The sequence below is a fragment of the Penicillium odoratum genome (assembly GCF_028828045.1).
Source record: "Penicillium odoratum strain IBT 22623 chromosome Unknown utg000005l_segment0_segment0, whole genome shotgun sequence".
NCBI classification, from domain to species: domain Eukaryota; kingdom Fungi; phylum Ascomycota; class Eurotiomycetes; order Eurotiales; family Aspergillaceae; genus Penicillium; species Penicillium odoratum.
In genome coordinates, this window is record NW_026643147.1 from 6126337 (window position 1) to 6143291 (window position 16955).

The following is a 16955-nucleotide window of genomic DNA, read 5'->3' on the forward strand; positions in this document are numbered from 1 at the left end:
TATTGCCCTCAAGGATGTATTTCGAAAAAGTAGCCGCCTTTTTCTGACAACGAGAGGCTACGATGTCGAAGATGTGGCTGCATGGGCCTGGATCTTGACAAGCAATGATTCTCATCAAGCAGTCTCTCGTATATTTGCACTTGAAGCCGACTACAGAACTCGGGCGGGATGCGTGGATGGGCCTCGGGTCCCACCCTTTATCACCCTATTTCTGTTGAAAGAGCGCTATCTGGACCCCCATACTCTTCGATTGCTATTGATCCATTCTTTGCATCTTATGAGCGGGGAGTCACTACCGAGTATTAACGACTTGGAAAATTCTCTGGAAATGAATCAAGACCGTTTGATGGAAGGGCCAAATGCCAGAGTACCCAAAGTTGATGTGACTACATGTGCAATGCTGACTGTTCGCTTGATCCGCCATGCACGCCAGGTTTGGCCGGAGGCTTTTCCTGTTATTGCACGCCAATTTTCTCGTTTTTTGACGAGATCCAATTTGAACGAAGCCGGGAAATCAACATCTGACCGGGCGAAGATCCATCGCTTCAAGACTCAAAAATACAACGAGTGTCTCTGGGAATTGTCGCTTCCCACGAAAATGCATCCATTTCGGTCAGCCTTCATACAACAACAGGCACAGTTTGAGCTCCTTAGGGCCATGGCTTCCAATAAGCCTGTTCTTCCCGTTACGCGGACAGGCTACCGAGCTGTTGTTGCAGTCCAGCTGGCCCATAAAAAGACAACAGCCGAGCGCCAGTCTGCCGATTTGAAGGCCCCCTCATGGCCACCGTGGAAAGAGGAAAGGCTTGGCATGGATGCTCAGCGAGGCAATGAAGGTCTACACAGTCGTGCGATGAACGTGCTGACTCAGATGAAAGAAGCCGGTTACTCTCCTCAGCTGTGGGAAGAAATATCTGCTATCCTTGCTGGTTGGGACTCCGATGGTAGTCCTACCGTGCAAACAAGAGCTCTAGCCTCTAGGCGGCCTTTGTCTTTGAAAATCTCTCACGACCGCAACCGCGAGTTGGTGTGGGCTGCAAGAATCCGCGCTACCAGAACTGTGCGTGAAGCCTGGGCTTGTTTTCTATCATACCAGGACCAAGGTCTACCTATGAAGGCCGTCATTTATGCTGCAATGGCCGAAAAATTGATATTCCGCCATAAGGCGGCCAACAGCCATTTTGATCTGACTAGTCATGCTTTACCCGGTGACGGTCGGGAGGTCTACCCTGAACCCGCTTCCGCTCGAGACATCATCTACGTGCGTACAGAGCCGCCGACTTTAGACGATTTTCTGGATGGAATGATCTCTCAAGGATTCCGTCCTTCTGGGAAACTGCTCTCCCTTCTTCTTCAGTCTGCTCCAAATTTTTCCTCGGGATTGGCCTACTTACAATGTAGCAATCTTACAGAGGACCAGATCATAGCGCTGTGTACTGTGTGGCACCAGCCGTCAGAATATCAAGCACATCGGAAGGCGCTTGAGGCTCTGCCAGATTTTGTATTCGGCTCATTCATCCAGTTCCTATGCCGGCATTCGCGGACGACTGTCGCCACCTATGCAAGGGATGTTTTTATGGCCGACCGACTACCAGAGCGAACAGTCGAAGACCAATACAATGAACCGCTTGCAAATCTTTCAGAGTACCAGGAGCCGGAATGGCAGACTGGTCATCCGATGGCCCTTTGGCATGCTATCCAATTAGTCAAGTCGCGGCAACCACCTTGTCGCTGGGCTTGGCATAATCTTCTGTCTACCTTCAGTCGTGATCCCATTCAGGGATTTCATCGAGCGTATGATAAATGGCTTGTCCGCATATTGGCATGGCACGGGATGCTTCAAGTTTTGAATTGGATGCGAGCACGCAAGATTGAACTCGGGCCAAAGGATTTCCAACCCTTATGTGTGTCATTTTACAAGGCTGTTGATGCTGGCATCCAACAGCCTTCGAAGGCAGAGAAGGCATTCAAGCTCTATCAGACCGCTACGAAATCCCCAGAGATTGAGGGCCGAGATGAATTCGACACCTTAATTGAGGATGGCCTGTTGCTCCTGAAGACCCATTTTGATCAGCTGGTCCTTCCTTCGGCGAAAACATCCGGCGTAGCAGAGAAAAGCATGTTTGGGATGGATAATAAGAGCGAATCACCTCCTGAGATGCCTACAGTTCTTCATGTTCCGTCGTATGCGACGCTGCATAGTTTTGTGCGGGCCATGGGAATTGTGGGAGACGATGACGGCCTGTTACATTTACTGAGGTGGATGAGTCAGTCAGCTGAGTTGCTCAATGAGCTTGCTGAAGAGCGCCTGAATGGAGAGCGAATGATGCGGCAGACTCTGGTGGCGATCCGTTTGTATCTGGAGAAGCTACACCCCCAGTCTATTAATGGCGATCGGATAGCATCGGACTGCAAAGTGCAGGAGGCATACGACATTGTCAGCCGGACACTTGGCTGGGAGTGGCCAAGTAATGCGGAGATCGAGGAATACTTATTGTACAATACTGTAACTTTTACATAGATCTAAATGAATTGTGATACCCCTTTGATACCCCTGCCCATGGTTGTTTTCTTATGGGGAAAGTCGAGTAGTTCATGAGCTCGGCAATCGTCGGAGTGAGCTTCCCCACACCCGAAAGCTCAAACTTCAGCATTTTATGATCTCCATCTTTCTCACCCCAAACACCTCGTACAACCCTGTGATCGAGAGAAATCTCGGTCTGTCAAACTGACCCGGGCAATGACATCCACAATGACGCCCCGAATCGCCCGCCTGGCCTTCTCTCGCCGGACGGCGACACACACAACCCGGGTTTTCATCTCGCACTACAGCACCAGCCCGGAGGACGTAATCAAGACCCAGCAGATCCCCGCCCCAGGCTCTGGTCATGTGCGCCTGCTGCAGCTAAACCGACCCAACGCCCGAAACGCGATCTCTCGTCAGCTGCTCGACAGTCTATCGAAGCATGTCAAGGCTGTCGCCGCGGAGGAGGGCAACGGCCCCACGCGTGCCTTGGTAGTGACAAGCAACGTTGACGCCGCATTCTGCGCGGGCGCAGACCTGAAAGAGCGCGCCAAAATGTCACCTGCTGAGTAAGAACTACAACCCCAGTCCTAATCTCAAGGCCTTGCTAATCGGTGCTCGAAACAATAGGACAGAAGATTTCCTTTTGGACCTCCGTAGCACCTTCAAAGACCTCGCAAACCTGCAGATCCCCACCATTTCTGCCGTTTCCTCCATGGCTCTAGGTGGTGGCCTCGAGCTTGCCCTCTGCACTCACCTTCGTGTCTTCGGCTCCTCCTGCTTGGTCGGTCTCCCGGAAACCCGTCTCGCGATCATCCCCGGTGCCGGTGGCACCTACAGACTGCCTGCCTTGATTGGTATGAACCGTGCGCGCGACATGATTCTCACCGGACGCCGGGTGACGGGCCCAGAGGCGTATTTCATGGGGCTGTGTGATCGCCTGGTGGAGGTCTTGCCCGAAGAGGCGACTCAAGAGGGCGTTGCTCGTGAGAAAGTTGAGAAAGCGGCCATTCGGTTAGCGCTGGATATCTGTGAAGGTGGCCCAATTGCTATCAAACAGGCCCTTTTGGCTATTGAAGGATCGCCGATGGGCGAGGCTTCTGAAAACAGAGCATACGAGGGAGTGATTGAGACAGAGGATCGGTATGAGGCGCTGCGCGCCTTTGCTGAGAAGCGCAAGCCTGCTTTCCGGGGACGGTAAGTAAGCATGCCCGGGCGTAATTGATTTCCCTAGGCTGTTTCACTCGTCTTCATGTTTGGTTTCAATGAAACGGACATGGTTTTTCTTCTTGGCAAAGTGATAGAATGCTACCTACTAGGAGCCTAATAACAATAAGAGAACTTGTACAACACGACCACCAGATAACACCTAATAGTATGCCCAAACCTTGAAAGCCTCCGAGCGTTGCATAGAATCCGCTGTATAGTTGACATTTGGACCTTACATAGGAGTGGGATTAAAGGGTACGTGAATGAATCTACTCAGGGTGAAATAAATACCTAGGTTTACCTATTGTCCATGATTTCAATTGATAAACAGACCTTTGGTGCACTTGATGCGGGCACCGGGCGTCATTGTATAGCCACGTCAAGCCTTGTTCGCCTTGGAACTTCGCCCCAATCAATTACACACAAATTTATTTTTATCTGTAAATATCTGCAAAGTACAATGATCTTTGAATATTACCATAAACGTACCTGGATATCTAACTCCATAGATCTTGAGACTAAACGATAGATTAAGGTACGATCGTTGCTTATTTTGTCCTACCCGGATGTATACTTGACGGACAAAGCAGGCGCTACCTTGCACATAGTTCCATGGGACGCAATAGGTTGCCACCAGAATTGGTTTCGTGTAACACGATCGTAGGGCGTGCTATGACTCAGAAAGGTCTCGATTCTGGTCTTCTACGCCTTGGATGCACCCGTTCCGGAAAATAAACAGGGTTCCTGCAGACAGCTGCACACAACAGTAACTAAAAATGGATTTTACCCATGTATTAGTCGATGAGATAGAGGATATAAGTATGTTGGATATAAGCACGCCGTAATTTGTGGGCTGTTTACATCTACCTAAGTGTATAAGATTCTTTAACTCTAACTTGAACTTCTTACCCATATAGATTATGATGAAATATTTAGTACTCTGCTCTTCTACTACTCCGCCTTGTACTCTGCCTAGTGTCTTCTGCAAGGCTGAGTACCAATAACAGGGCAAACATACGGCCCCACTTGGCCCACTTGGCCCTGGCCCCAAGGTGGATCAGGGGGTCTGAAATCGAGTTTCCGTACCGTAATATAATTCTGCAGGAAAAGCTTCCGTTTACTTGTCATCTGAATGGGTCAGGGGAACCGTATCACCTGCAGCACCTGCAGCACTTGCCCTTTATAAATACTCCCCTTCCTCTTTATGTCACTTCCCCGTACTTTGAATTTGATTATATTGAACCTCGAAGTTTCTTCCTGTTTGCTAGAATGTCAATTTGATCTGATCTTTTACCATGCCTGAACCCCGCCCCGTCAAGCCGTTTGGCTTGACGCAGGTATATCTTCCCCGTGGTGACCCCACGGTGGATATTGTACTTGTTCATGGCCTTAACGGCCATCCTCATGACTCATGGACCAGTAAAACGACCAACTGCTTCTGGCCAGTCGATCTCCTGCCCGAAGTCCTTGCCTCTCAACGCCCTCGTATCCTAACCTATGGATATAATTCGCATGTCACCGCATTCACCGATGGTGCTTCTCGTGATTCGATCGTTAGTCATGCGGAGACCTTAGCTTCTAACCTAGCGGCTAATCGAAGCCTCCGCGATTGCTCCGACCGACCGATTATCTTTATCTGTCACTCACTAGGCGGCCTCGTGGTCAAGCGTGCGCTGATCTATTGCCGCAGCCTGTCAAACGAGCGTACCGAGCACCTACGCTCAATTTATGTGTCGACTTTTGGCATCCTCTTCCTCGGTACACCGCATAACGGATCTGATATCGCGAAATGGGGTCTATTGTTGCACAACATCTGCAACGCTGTGCTCCCTAAGAAATTCATGGAGTCTTCTCCACAGCTGATCCAAGCACTGCGTACCAACAATGAGACGCTGCAGAATATCAATAGTCTCTTTGCTGATATAATGAGTCGTTTTCATATTTACTTCTTCCACGAAACTCGCTCAACAGACCTTCGAGGAACAAGGGAGATCATCGTGGATGAGGCTTCTGCAGCACCCTATATAGAGGGTGTCGAGCGTATGGGTATAGAGGCAGATCACAGTCACATGTGCAAGTTCGACGACGAGAATGCTGCAGGCTACGAAGTCGTTGCTGAAGCTCTTCTGCGATATTCTCGACAGGCTCCCGCTTTGATTGGAGACCGCTGGATAGCAGAGAGAACTACCCGCACCATGGAAATGAAAGCGAAGGCCCGTGAAATATATGACGGTAGGCATGAAGCATCGACTTCAGACATGCGCTCACCAGTCCCAGTCAGAATGCTGACCAACTCAGTCAGACTAGACGGAGACCCTCTCACCCAGAGCACACCGAATTTGGATACTGGTAAGACACACCTTCTTCCTTCACCCAGTGAATCAGTCACGTTGAGGGATTATGAGGTTGAGGAGCCTTCCGATCAATTTGCTTGGCACCACTGACTGCTATTTGATGATGATGTGCTTTTTTGGATTATTGGATGCCTGGAAGGCAAAGAAATGAAGCCATGTTTTCAAAGTTCTTGCGATGATTGTTTACGCATACCCTTATCGCTGGCTTTGCTGTGCCCCCATATCCTGCTTTTTTTCTCCTGGGGCTGGAAGACTTGAAGGCCAAACTGATGTTTCTCCGGGTATCTTCACCGATATCTGCTCGTTTTGCCCACTCAGGTACCTGCAATAATCATTTTGACGTCGCGTTTTGTTGTTTTCTGGAATATAAGCCTATGCGATTCAAAGCGAATATTGTGTTGCAGTCTGTGTATCTTAGCTTGCAGTCTTTGATTCCAGGGTGGCTCCCATCTCTCCTCAACAGTTTAACTGATATCATTCAAAATTGCCTTGAACAAATATCCGAAGGCAGACAGTTGGCTGACTGTCTACTCCTAGGTGACTCTGTACCAGCCCTTCCCCGCGCCTCGGCCACCGAAGGGCGCAATTCACCCGTATCAGATATGAGCAATAGTGGCGTGCTTTCATTCTCGCACTATTCTCATCGAGATCCACAGATGTTTGTAGCACCACCGGGCTTTCATCCCAATTCCACTTTCTTTGGCATGCAAAAAGAGCTAGAGGTATTGCATAACCGCTTGTTCAAGGCCAAGGCGCGTGCAGATCGAACGATGGCTGTTCTCATTTCTGGAGTGCCAGGATCTGGCAAGACTCATCTAGCGCGGCATTACGTCTTTATGCAGCGGGAGTGCTACCCAGGAGGCCTATTCTGGATTGATGCCAAATCTCGCGAGTCATCATACAAATGTTTCTGGGAGATTGCTCAAGCCGCCAGGTTGGTGGAACGCCAAGATGCCGAAGACCCAGGATATTTAGAGTACCGGACATACGTGAACACCGTTCGAAACTGGCTTCAGACACGCCACGAGTGGCTTTTGATTTTTGATGGTATCACATTTGATCATGATGATGACATTAATGAGTTCCGATCTTTTCTCCCCTGGCAAAAGAGGTGCAGTATCATTTATACCTCCATTGACACTACACTTCGAAAAAAGCAACGACTGTATGAGCCATATTGCCTCTCGATTCGCCCGCTGCTGATTGAGGATGCTTGTAAACTCCTTTACAAAGATCTTGGAATCAAAAAGCCCACACATGAGCAGTCTGTCCGGGCTGTAGAAATTGTCGAGCACTACGACTGCTTACCTTTGGCAATTCATGCTATCGGTCACCGTCTCAATGCAACAGGAAAGCCAATCGAAAGATATCGTGTCAAGCACCAGGTGACGGATAAAAAGCTGGCCGAGCCATTTCTCAGCATCATGAATGATCTTTATCGGCTGCAGCACCACCAAGCTTTGAACCTCATCAATCTACTCTCTTTCCTAGGCCATCAAGTCCCTGTCGGTCTCCTCAATTTTGGAAAACATGCCATGTCCGCTGAAAATGCCGAGATATTGAGCAGTGCACAGACCGGAGAAGATCCTGATCTTGATACCACGCTGGGAACTTTGATTCACTACGGCCTGATTGAGCGAATCTCGGATCCACATCCATTCTTCGTGCAAAATAGCTTCGCACAAAAGTCTGCCGAGGAGGCGCAGAAGCCTGTTCCCGAATTGTCTGAGTCTCTGACGGAAAGCAGCCAGGAGGGCCCTTTCCCTCTCTATCCTGGCGGTGATGCCATTGATGTTGTCAAGATCCACAGTGTGGTACAGGGGTTTTGTCGAGATGAGCTTCGAATCAAGGATGAAGAGTTCAGGGAATCTCTAAGTATAGATGAGCCTGGCTTCTATGATTCGTGGCTAATCGTCGCCACTCGTTTCTTGTGCAAATCTTGGGAGGCCGCCAAGGAGAGAATGACTCACTATGAAGGCTGCGGACTGGTCCGTGATTACCGGGAGTATGAAACCCATGCATCTCGACTGGTTGAGCTATTTCCCAAAAGACAGGGATTTAGTGCACACTCGCCAGTTCTTCGCGAGGCACGAGAGAGTCTGCGGCGGTTAAGGAGGAGTCTCAGCAACGTAATCGATGGCAAGTCGCCCAACTCTTCCCAAGAATGCGGAGGTAATCAGCGGTCGGTCTTTGATCGTTCAAGCAGTTCATCGTCATCATTCCCTGGGTCTTCCACGGACGAGGGTCTTTCACGGGAGTCCACCTGGGCTTTCACCGATTCTGGGTCTCCTCGCGATACTCGCACCGAGTCTCCGGAAGCGGTAGAGCGTCTTCCAAGATTTAAACTGGAATTGTTTCCTCCACATATATTTCGACAAGCAGGCTATGAGTCAGAAGAAGGGTATGAAACGGATGGAGAAGCGAAGGAGGCGCCTCGTATTTCTCCTGCTCTGTCACAAATGAGTCAGGTTACAGAAAAGCCAAAGCTGTCGCCTCTATCATCCAGTCCTCCTATACAATCTGAAGAGGGCAAGAATTGGCAGTTAATTGACCGACAGCCAAAGCCACACTCAACGAAGGCGAGGCAACCAAAACGACGCCCTCGAAGCCCTCTTCGACTTCGTGGTGATAAATCAGCTACCCCGTTGGTGAAAATATCACCTATCCAGGGACGAGGGTCATCAAGCCGCAGGTCTGCAGATGAAGGTGAAAGCTCTACAATATTGGCATCGGCCGCCGAGCGAGCACTTGCTGCGGTCCGTCGGTCGAGCAATGCCCAGGTATTGAGCGAAAATATAAGGCCCACACAGAATCCTTCAACAAAAAATGGAAACAGTGAACCAACTTACGCAAGTGTTGTCACTCGCCGTATGCTCGAGGCCGAGCCAAAGCGCCCAGCATCCATGCCTTCTCGACGAGGAGCAGAACCCCTTGAACTGCAAATGAAACCATCTGCGGAATCTTTGGATAGTCAAGGAAGTTATATGTTCGCCTCCCCACTATCACATGAGCTGGCGCCCCACGAGCTTCTTGCAGAGCCTTTAAATCGATCAACATACAGTGATCCCGGCCGGGACTACCTCGGCCAGCCACTGCGAGAGCTAGACTTGCACACCGCACCCAACTCCCAATTCAACTCTCGACGCGCATCACTTGCAGCATTCGAGCCTATACGAGATCTATCGGCCAGTTCTCCCTCACTCATTCTATATGGCCCACTTCTGCCGTACGAGAACGACATTACTATCACGAGATCAAGCCACTCAATGCAGCAGGAAAAAGCCTCTGGCCCAATCTATATCCCACAAGCTCAGCCTGCATTCATGGCCCACCCATCTGCAATAATGCCCGGCGTATTACCTCTCTCCTTACCTTCCGATGCCCCAGTATCACAGTTCAACGAACGGCCTGGGTCTGAAGCCCTCTCGCGTGCATCATCTGGATTCTCAACTCAATCCTGGGCCACAGAACCTGTCCGCTATCCACCACGCTTCTCTCCCATCCCGAGTTTCCAGGGAGCAATTGAGATCTCACGGAGTGCTACGCCAATTATTAAACCCCAGCAACAGACACTTCAAGGACGATCCAGCTGGACTGGCGAAATTCCCGTCATGAACAGTGCCCTTCAATCTGATCTGCTGTACCCTGTTCCACAGGTATCCAACCACCGCCGAGTGGGCTCAGTGAATGAGCGACTGCAGACGATGAAGCCAGAATGGGATTCAGAGATGGAGCCCGCACAGATGCTCAATTTTGGAGGATACCGTGTTGACGTGAGAGATCCTCGTCAACGGCTATCGGAGTCGGGCCGACTGCAGGCACCACGCCATGTACCGACATACCAGCTCTATCATCCTAATATATCCGGTCCCTTAGTTCAAGACGGAGGGCATGTCTTTGCATCTGCTCCGCAAGAGGCATATGGGAGACGCGCGCGAAGTGGAAGCACACCTGCTAATCCTGATTATGCTGGTTTAGGTGTACGGTTTGCATGATATCCTTTATACTTGTTGTTTACTCTTGCAATACCTGTTATTTTTTGCTGTTACCTTATTTTTTGCATACACTCTCATAGATTTGAGCAGTGGAGTTTTAATACCTTTGGGTTGCCCTTATCCTAAAAGACTTAATAGATCGATCTGAGCTGTTGCATTTGTTGGAGTCTCAATTTTAGACAGCATTGAAACTACAATTTGAACCAAGTATCGTCAGAGTATAAAAGAAGTCCCTAAGCTTCACATTAAGCTATGTACGCAGTTACATTCAATTACACGCAGTTCCTGGGCTGTCTAAAGCCTCATTCTTCTCACGAAGCCGGTTATAGAAATCCCGACTTCGTGCGATTTCTTCATTTTCTACCTTTAAACTTCCTTTAGAATCCTCATCAATACCCAAAATAAGAAATAAAATTTCCAGATCATCCAACTCACGCTTTAGAATCGCACTCTCTGATCGAAAAAGTCGGTCAAGACCAAATATATTCTCCCTTTCGCTCTTTTTCTCATGACACATTTCATCTATCGAATTCTCCAAAGCCCTATAATCTCCCATAGTCTATCTCACAAATTCCTCAATCTCCTGATCCAAATCTCGTAGCTCATTCACAACTCTGCCGGTAGCCACATTCTTGATGGATGAAGACGGTGAACCGGACATCCAGTCCTTTCTAGTCGATCAGAGCCTCTTGGATAACTCTCGAGTATCTGATAGAATCAAGTGCTCTTGTCTTTCTCTCGCCATGTTCGAATCTCCGGGTCTTATGCCCGCATGTGTTAATGATAATAAATTATAAATCATATTCGTTCAACGTAAAGTTGACTCGAACCATTTAATAACAATAAATAGAAAAAGTCAGACCTCTCTCGAAGCAGCCATGGCCCCCTTCTCAACAATCCCAGAGTCACCATCAATTACAAAGATCGCTTCCCTCATATAGTCATTGTCATCAACATAATCCTGAGGTTCTTTCCACCCAGACTTCTCCATGCCCTTAGGCGCAGAGACTAAGCAACTAAGATAATACACACCAAACGCAACCAATAAACCAGTTGGGTACGCAACATAATAAAATCTCTGAATGCCCAGCGGTGCCTTGACACCCATTTGATGGAGAAATCCGTAGAAGTTGGGGGCCACTGCAATTATATATGCAATGAATGCCCGTGGGTTGAATCCGTGCAAGTACCGATAGAGGCTTTCTGGGTGTGCGGTATACAGCGCGGGTATGTTGAGATAGCCTCTGCGAATGAGGTAGTAATCGCAGATTAAAATACCCGTGATGGCTGACAGGAAGATTTGGTAGGATGACAGGAAGGTGATGAAGATTGAGGCGCTGGAAAGAAGATACCACGGACAAATTCCATAGGAGAGCACTAAATGGTATTAGCTTTGAGAAATGATGGGAGAGTTTTTACCATACCAGCGCAAATGAGGAATCCTCGCTTGATCGTGATGTATCGAGGCATCAATGCAGCGATGTCATTTCCAGCGCTAGAGATAGTCAGTCTTGCTATTTTGTTGGAAAAGAATGTGAACATACGGAATTGAGTTCTCGAATATCGCAGAGAAGACATTGGAGTAAACAAACGCCAGTGATATAAAGGCGCAGGCTGTTCGATTACCATGGGTATAGCGCTCGCCTTCCATCAACTTGTCCAAGAAGGTCAGGGGGCTCCAAATCAGCTATAAGCGAGGATTAGCTTTGCGTCAATGCAGAGAATGAGCTTCATCATACCTCTCCAAAGATTGACTTGCTAGCCGCGGCAATTAAATTGCCCAGAATAGCCACAAGAAGATTTGACACTGGAAAGCTAATTATCTGGCCGATGAGTACATCATTCGGCTTTCGCGCATAGCGCTGCAGATCTGCCGCATTGGAGATAAATGTTCCACAGCTCGCCGTTCCCAAGAAGAAGAATTTGAGGATCAGATAACTCTTCTCTGTGCCTTGAACGGTTGAAGGAGAGTGCAGGGTACGCAGGAACTCGGATGACCCCCCTGACAGGGATACAGTCCATCCTACCATCGCTAAGGTGGCAATGAAGTAGACTATGACCTTGGCGTAGACAAGAGACTTCATTTTCGGGACAGGCACAAAGAGAAATGCGCAGTTTATCAGCCTATTTGGCGGTTAGTGAGACATCTTAGGAGACTTTACAGGCTGAAACACACCAGTAGACAAAAAAGCACATCATCTGCGCGGAAGTCAAGGCCGATTTGGATCCCATCTTGTCTGGGATATTGGCGATAGACGGAAATATCGCGTGAAGAAAGACACTGAGATATGTCAATGGAGCCCTGTCTATCCTCCAGAGAATATGAAGACATACTACAAGCACTGTGCCCCTTGCACAGAATTGACTCCGTTCCACACAATGGACATAGCCGCGCGATTGAATGTCGGCCACATAGCACCCCATGAGCCAAAACTCGAACGACAGAGTACTGGAAATGGAATTCGATACATAGCACCGCCTCGTCCGTTAATAGCCATTAAGGCGCCTGCTAGGATTTGGCCCCCAAAGGAGCAGGCGATAGCTTCCCACATGGTGAGGCCCATGGCCATGCCTGTAGAAGCAGAGTACAAGTTGCTGACATTGGCAGTGGCAGACCACCAGAAAACGATATATGTGAGTTGTGACCATGTGCGATCCTTCACTGGTGTCGGGCGGATCGAGTCATTATCGAGCATGTCAACAGGGCGTGGAAAGCCATCGTGATCAACGGCCTTGACGAGCAATGCCTCATTGAGTCGTGATAGCTTGGATGCCATTTTGAAGACTTTCCAAGGGGGTGTGAAAGAAGAAGTTCGGGGTATGTCCTTAGGCTGGCATTCATAAATGCGACCACAACAGAGTCCGGACTCAATAGCGTTACAGCGGAAGCCAAGATACCAAGGGATTTAGGGCTACGCCACCCAGTGGACAACCGATAAGAGTCTCCAGTCATCTTTCTTTGATTCTTTCCATTCTATGATAAGCAGATACAAAATCAAAGATTAAGCGGTCGAGATAATCTTATCAGGGCCATGAGACGGTCTCTCCGTAGAAATTCGATAAGGGCGTATCTATAAGCGGGGTTATCGTGTCTTTTATACCTGGAACCTGCATGAACCCCAACGACCCCTCAATCTCGCATTTGTCCCTGTGCAACCATGACAGAATATACTCAGATAGAGCTTCTCACTCTTCACGGTCCGGAGTTCCGTCGTGTCTCAACTGCACCACCTCGGCCGCCTACTGAAAATGAGATCCCAGTCATTGATCTCAGCGAGATTGATTGCGACCTGGACTCTAGAAAGGGCATTGCAGCTCAAGTGAAGGCAGCCGCCGAAAACACGGGCTTTTTTTACATCAAGAATCATGGCATTTCGGAATCGTTGATTGGAAGAGCCCTGGAAAATGCCAAAGCATTCTTCAGCCAGACAGATGAACAGAAAGATCTGGTCGCACACGAAAGATTCAAGCACTACAATGGCTACCATGGAGTCGGAAGCACCCAGATCAACAAAAGGGAAACAAAGGGTTCTTACTACGTCAAAAACCCTCAAGATGCCTCAGCTAACCACTCCCAGACCGGAAAGAGACATTCTCACTACGCTACAACCCAATCAATGACCCAACAATCACGGACCCCTCTGCGCTCCTCGCAAACGAGAAATATTCAGACAATGACGATGACGCCCTGTGGCAGGGCACATCACAAATCCCAGGTTTCCAAGAAACAACCATCGAATTCTGGCAACAGCGCCTAACCCTCGCCCGCAAGATGATCCGCATCTTCGCACTAGCCCTCGACATGCCAGAGACCTACTTCGACAAGGTAACCACCAATCCCGGCGCAGACGGCCTCTATGTACACTACCCCGGCTCCGCAGAGACCGTTCCCGCGCACGCTGCAACAGATGTTGGAATCGGATCACACACCGACATCCAATGCGTTACCCTCCTCTGGCAGGATATGTCAGGCGGTCTGCAGGTGCTATCAGCCAGCGACGAGTGGCTCGATGCGCGGCCGATTGCCGGGACATTGGTGGTTAATATTGGAGATTTTTTGCAGCGGCTTTCTAATAATCGATTCAAGTCGACTGTGCATCGAGTCTATAACCGGCAGACTACGTCACGGTACTCGATGCCCTTTTTCTTGGGATTTAATCCGGATTCGGTTTGTCGGGTTGTACCTAGTTGTGTTGATGAAGATCATCCTGTGCTGTATGAGCCTATATCCTGTGGGAAGGTATGTTTTGTTTTCTTTTCTGGACTTTTGATGTTTGGATTGCTTACATTCAGGTAGTGGCACCAAGATCGACTTTCACTTGCGCAGGGCAGGGCTGTTACTGCATGAGCTCAGCCTTAGTGCGATGCAAGGAATTGAGTTCAACTAATATACTTGAGTTCATTATGAAAATACTATTTGTTACATACGACAAAAGTGATCTACTGATTTAATAGAAGAAAACAATCGAAATCCGGGGAACTCCAGCTATGGTGGATCCGCTATTTTCCAAGGTTGAAATTGAGAATCAAGAAACATGAAATATACCGGTGGCTTATTTGTTACCATTCTCGTATGATGAGGAACTTGAAAAAAACAACCAAAACCTGGTCATAGTCGGTTCTCGCCGGGAGCATGACCGATCATCGACGTAAGGAATGTGAGGCCAATGACGTCGATGATACCCGGAATTAGTCAAACCATAACCAACTATTTCACTATAAATGGCAGCTGCGCGGCAAACAACGAATTATTATTTTAAGCATATTCAACCTCTCGAATAATTTCCACGTCTATTTGAAACATTTAAAACTTCCACCACACCACGTTTATACAATATTCTACACAATCCGCCCACAATGTCTGCGACACGCTTCATTACGCTTGCTAAGTCCCGCGTGGCGACTGCGCCGAGCTCTATCGCTGTTCGATCTATCTCGTCTACTGCTAGACTGCAGAAGGGGCCTATTGATGCGGCCAAGGATACCCTCAAGAAGGCTGATCGGGTAGTATCTGATGTGGCGGTCGATGGCATCAACAAGGGTGGTATGTGTCCATGTCTGAATGAACACGTCTGGTTGCAAATGCTAACATGGATCTTGATACAGCGGAAGTTACTGGCAAGGTGAAGGAGGTCGTCGGTGGCGCAAAGCAGGAGGCCAAGACCAAGGCCGGGGACATTAAGGGCAATGCATCCGAGTATGAGGGAAAGATCAAGGGCACAGCAGATGAGGTTGCCGGCAAGGCCAAGGGAAAGGCACATGAGGCAGCTGGCAAGGCTAAGGAGCATCTCAGCTAAGGGGTTTTAAAATAAGTAACATTGAATTAATTTAAATTTGTACATCATGCCAGAACTATGAGCACTCATGAAAAATGGATGGCTAGCTAAAGAGAACTCCAAGCAAATTGCAATTGAAGCCTGTATATGGCAGTATATCTAATCAGTCCAGACCTTCAATGCCTTGCATGCCACCCAAGTCTTCCCAGAAGCTGTCAAAATCGACCTTCTCTTCATTGAACATCTGTTGCACTTGAAGCATAGCGGATTTTTGCCTCTCCGGGGTGAAGCCACCAGGCTGGGAGCTCTCCGCCTGTACCACCTCGACCCAACGGAAGAAAAGTTCCTCCTTGCCCATCGCAGTAAGTTTATCTCTGCACGCTAGAATTTGATCTCGCTGCGCGGAGCGCTGCTGGTTAGCCGGAGTGTTCTCGTCACCGACGCGCCAAATCAACCATCCATCGGCATCGGTATATACCAATACCGCAGTGCGGAACTCATTCAGCTGCACACCGTCACCCTTTGTGATTCGGCCGATCAAGGCATGAGCACGGACCATGGCAGCATAGTCGAGATTCCAGTCCTCATCAACGAGCAGAAATCCCGTCTTACCGATGCGTTCAGGTGTCACAGCAGCCACGATTTTATCGCGCATGGCCTCGTTGTCGCGAATCCACTTGTTCCGCTCGAGCTTCTTACTCCAGCTGTGATGACTACGACGAACGATGACTTCTCGATTCTGGAATCCGACAGCACGGCGCCAATAAGCGGGGCCGAAGATGAAGTTACTGGGCCAGGTCAGGAACTGCGTCACGAGAAAGTAGTCGATTAAGAGGGTGCCTGTCCGGCGCAGTATGAGCTGTGCCATATGTATCCATGAAGTATTGGTCTCATCTACGGCAAGAGAGCTCTGGAATCCGAGAAAGGTCTTGATGAGGGCGGGGTAGGTGCTGATTCCAAAGTACACTCTTACCGCGAGCGCGACGGTGACCACGATATTCATGATCAAAGGCACAAGAAAAGTCTGCCATTTAAGGTCCGTTCCTGTTGTATCGATGTGGACCAAGTATACCTCTTCGGAGGATAACGGTTTGACAAAGGGCTCGAGAATGGAGGGAACTTTGGTGAAAGGAGGCATCGGGCCGGAAGATGCGGAGCTTGGGGTTGAAGCTCCTGATGAGGCCGGAGTTGATGCGGGCGTCTTTCGGCGGGAGGATTTTGCCATGATGGCTATATATAATGGTTTGAGGCTGAGGTTTGTCGAAGTCGTCTGTAGCTTGTAGACTGGGATATTCCCGGGACAAGCTCTTGCGCCCGGGCTTTGGGGGATTTTTTTTTGTTGGAAACGCGTTGTATGTGGATGATCAAAACGACTGGACGGGTCACATGTCAAGGTAAGTCACCAGGAAAGTTCGAGGGAAGTCCAAGAATAGTAAGAAGGGTGTAGAGATTCGGTAGAGAAGATGGTTTAGAAATAATAACTAAGGTGGATCATCGAAATGTTAAATTCCGTGAAGCTGCTAACCTCATCGGGCAATGCGGGATCTCCAAGTTATTATCCTGCAGAGAAACTTGATCAACTCAAACATGTATTGAT

At 48.8% G+C, this 16955-nt stretch overlaps 7 protein-coding genes across 7 annotated transcripts; 5 read left to right on the plus strand and 2 right to left on the minus strand.

The window, feature by feature from the left end:
* Positions 1 to 277: 277 nt before the first annotated feature.
* On the plus strand, positions 278 to 2521 carry N7520_007873 (uncharacterized protein; the record flags this gene model as incomplete). The annotated part of the gene is made up of 1 exon (XM_057141807.1): positions 278 to 2521. The coding sequence occupies one exon, from the start codon at positions 278 to 280 to the stop codon at positions 2519 to 2521; it is 2244 nt and encodes a 747-aa protein (XP_056995813.1).
* Positions 2522 to 2740: 219 nt separating this feature from the next.
* On the plus strand, positions 2741 to 3725 carry N7520_007874 (putative mitochondrial methylglutaconyl-CoA hydratase (Auh); the record flags this gene model as incomplete). Its single annotated transcript, XM_057141808.1, has 2 exons — positions 2741 to 3093; positions 3155 to 3725. 2 exons carry the CDS (start codon positions 2741 to 2743, stop codon positions 3723 to 3725), a joined length of 924 nt encoding a protein of 307 aa, XP_056995814.1.
* A 1303-nt stretch (positions 3726 to 5028) lies between these two features.
* N7520_007875 (uncharacterized protein) lies at positions 5029 to 10082 on the plus strand (the record flags this gene model as incomplete). The annotated part of the gene is made up of 3 exons (XM_057141809.1): positions 5029 to 5965; positions 6041 to 6138; positions 6603 to 10082. The coding sequence occupies 3 exons, from the start codon at positions 5029 to 5031 to the stop codon at positions 10080 to 10082; spliced, it is 4515 nt and encodes a 1504-aa protein (XP_056995815.1).
* Positions 10083 to 10938: 856 nt separating this feature from the next.
* N7520_007876 (nucleobase cation symporter-1 family protein) lies at positions 10939 to 12859 on the minus strand (the record flags this gene model as incomplete). Its single annotated transcript, XM_057141810.1, has 6 exons — positions 10939 to 11459; positions 11507 to 11577; positions 11627 to 11769; positions 11822 to 12206; positions 12259 to 12363; positions 12417 to 12859. The coding sequence occupies 6 exons, from the start codon at positions 12857 to 12859 to the stop codon at positions 10939 to 10941; spliced, it is 1668 nt and encodes a 555-aa protein (XP_056995816.1).
* A 381-nt stretch (positions 12860 to 13240) lies between these two features.
* N7520_007877 (isopenicillin N synthase family dioxygenase) lies at positions 13241 to 14430 on the plus strand (the record flags this gene model as incomplete). Its single annotated transcript, XM_057141811.1, has 3 exons — positions 13241 to 13610; positions 13661 to 14322; positions 14380 to 14430. The coding sequence occupies 3 exons, from the start codon at positions 13241 to 13243 to the stop codon at positions 14428 to 14430; spliced, it is 1083 nt and encodes a 360-aa protein (XP_056995817.1).
* A 509-nt stretch (positions 14431 to 14939) lies between these two features.
* N7520_007878 (uncharacterized protein) lies at positions 14940 to 15379 on the plus strand (the record flags this gene model as incomplete). Its single annotated transcript, XM_057141812.1, has 2 exons — positions 14940 to 15126; positions 15189 to 15379. 2 exons carry the CDS (start codon positions 14940 to 14942, stop codon positions 15377 to 15379), a joined length of 378 nt encoding a protein of 125 aa, XP_056995818.1.
* A 142-nt stretch (positions 15380 to 15521) lies between these two features.
* N7520_007879 (uncharacterized protein) lies at positions 15522 to 16583 on the minus strand (the record flags this gene model as incomplete). The annotated part of the gene is made up of 1 exon (XM_057141813.1): positions 15522 to 16583. One exon carries the CDS (start codon positions 16581 to 16583, stop codon positions 15522 to 15524), a length of 1062 nt encoding a protein of 353 aa, XP_056995819.1.
* Between the last annotated feature and the right edge of the window lie 372 nt (positions 16584 to 16955).